Source organism: Penaeus japonicus, unplaced genomic scaffold, assembly GCF_977035675.1.
Source record: "Penaeus japonicus unplaced genomic scaffold, GWHDUDI00000001_assembly GWHDUDI00000042, whole genome shotgun sequence".
In the NCBI taxonomy this organism is placed as follows: Eukaryota; Metazoa; Arthropoda; class Malacostraca; order Decapoda; family Penaeidae; genus Penaeus; species Penaeus japonicus.
Genome location: NW_028234444.1, coordinates 2,905,718 through 2,908,037, shown reverse-complemented (window position 1 = coordinate 2,908,037; position 2,320 = coordinate 2,905,718). Strand labels below are relative to the sequence as shown.

General features: G+C 35.0%; 1 protein-coding gene across 1 annotated transcript; it reads right to left on the bottom strand.

The window, feature by feature from the left end:
• Window positions 1-944: 944 nt before the first annotated feature.
• LOC147466645 (pro-resilin-like) lies at window positions 945-2,203 on the bottom strand. The gene is made up of 3 exons (XM_086534786.1): window positions 2,190-2,203; window positions 1,584-1,703; window positions 945-1,351 (listed from the first exon to the last, which is right to left on the bottom strand). The coding sequence occupies exons 1-3, from the start codon at window positions 2,199-2,201 to the stop codon at window positions 1,085-1,087; spliced, it is 399 nt and encodes a 132-aa protein (XP_086390912.1). The 5' UTR covers window positions 2,202-2,203; the 3' UTR covers window positions 945-1,084.
• Window positions 2,204-2,320: the final 117 nt, after the last annotated feature.

Genomic DNA, 2,320 nt, shown 5'->3' with positions numbered 1-2,320 from the left:
ACAAATATATAATATAACTATATATATATATATATATTAATATATAGAAATTTCTTATAATATTTTATTTATTATATTATGTATAATATATATACATATATATATAATTAATATATATATATTTATATATATATAATATATACAATATAATATATATTAATTCTAATATAGGAGAGAGAGAAGAAGAAGCGAGTGAGGAGAGGAGGAAGAGAGAGAAATATATGTAATAAATATATATATATATATATATATATATATATATATAGATAGATAGATAGATAGATATATTATCGGTGAGTACCCTCATTTTTAATTATAAATTATCAACACCTAGTGCATCATTTTCATTATATTCACCACTGTGAAGCAAAGACTGTGTAAATCCCATGGATTAGGATTGTGATAAGTAATGGACTCATCCTTGATAATTAGTTCAATTATTGATATTTATATATATTTCTTTATTCATTTTCCCTCGATTGATAATGCATGCGCAGTGGTGTTGCCTCATTTGTTTTCCCTCGAAGCATAAGCTCAGTCAGTTTGCTAATAACCTTGCTCGTAATTTTGTTTTCTCTTTTTTTTTTTTTTTTTTTACATATAATTTTGTTATATCCATTTATTTTGTTTGATAAAATGTTTATTAGGTGAGCCATACCATGGATATTTTTATTAATGAGACACCAACTACAAGCAGACGAGTTTCTGATTATGGATTACTTTTGTTAATGGAACTATAGAACCCCTTTTTGTGAACCACACGAGGGCCTTATTTTTCTGTAGTTTTATCATATTCAGTTGATTGTTCAGAATATAATGTATGTAATTACTGATATTTGTCTTAGTTCTCCTACTAATCTAATGATGGGGACACACCTTAAAAATAAATAAATAAATAAATAAATAAATAAATAAAAACGAACTGGATGATTGAAATTATTAAGTAACACTGATGATTTTTTTTATTGTTAGGTGCATTCATGATGATGTGAAGAGATTGCAGTCAACCGCAACTTTGATGATTTGTGAAGGAAATATAACTTCGAAGTAACGTAATATGGAAGATGAGAATGCCAACACATATTTATGCATAGGGTGCAGGGGCATAGGCGGGGGGAGCGGGCTTGTAAGTGGGCTTGTACTCGGGGTACTGAGCCTCGCCCTCGTAGGTGACCTCAGCTACGAGACCGTCGCCGTTGTCCACGTATTTGACGATCTGCTTGCGGCCGTCGGGGAGGTCCACGGTGTAGCTGCCCTCGGTCTTGTAGCCGTCGCGGGACTCCGAGTGGCCGAAGTTGGCGCCGGAGTAGCCGTCGGCGACACCGTAGTTGTAGGTATAACTTGGAGGAACCTGTACAGTGAACAGAAGAAAACAGCATTAAAAAAACAAATACATTCAAAATAAAGGCTATAATCTGTAGCGGCTATTCTTCTTTAAATAGTTTCATCGAAGAAAAATTATGAACTGAACGATAACATGAAACTACTATTGTTGAAGTGAAATGTGGTTCAGAAAGTAATAGACCTACCATAAAAATATATCGGAATCAAAACAATAGAATATTTTCAAAACAATCACTTACATCAGGATATTGTGGTTCGCTGTGGTAGACCGGTGGGGGAGGGTGGTAGGGAGGAGGAGGGGCGTGGTAGGGGGACTGATCAGCTATGGCCACCACAGCCAGGCACGCGATGACAGCGATCTGAAATTTGTGTGAAAAATAGTTGCTTTCTTGAACAGTATTGGATGTTTTACTATTTATAGATATGTATATTCAGTACATACAAATATGTATACTCATAGATATGTACACATGCATAAATGCCAAGACAAATATGCAAATGGAAGCACATATAGTGCGTAAATATGAATCGTTATATTCCAATTTTCATTCAATTTCTTTTTTCTGTGATAACTTCCTTGGTATAATGAAAAAAAAAAACATATGTTTGTACCTGTGAGTGTGCTTTAGTGTTTGTGTGTGCGTTAATATATGTGTATGTGTGTGTCTGCGTTAGTATGTATATGTATGTGTGTGTGTGCGTTAGTATGTATATGTATGTGTGTGTTAGTATGTATGTGCATATGTGTGTGTGTGTTCGTATGTATGTGTATGTGTGTGTGTGTGCGTTAATATATATATGTATGTGTGTGTGTTACCATCGGGAGAGCTAGTCCGCGAGCCTACCTTGAGAGACATGGCGGCGGAGGGAATGATGTCGCTGATGGCGAGCTGAGGCTTATATACTCGCGCCAAAACTCTCTCTTTCTACCTCGCTCTGGCAACACTGATGAATAGGACTGGAAGGATGTTCAGGG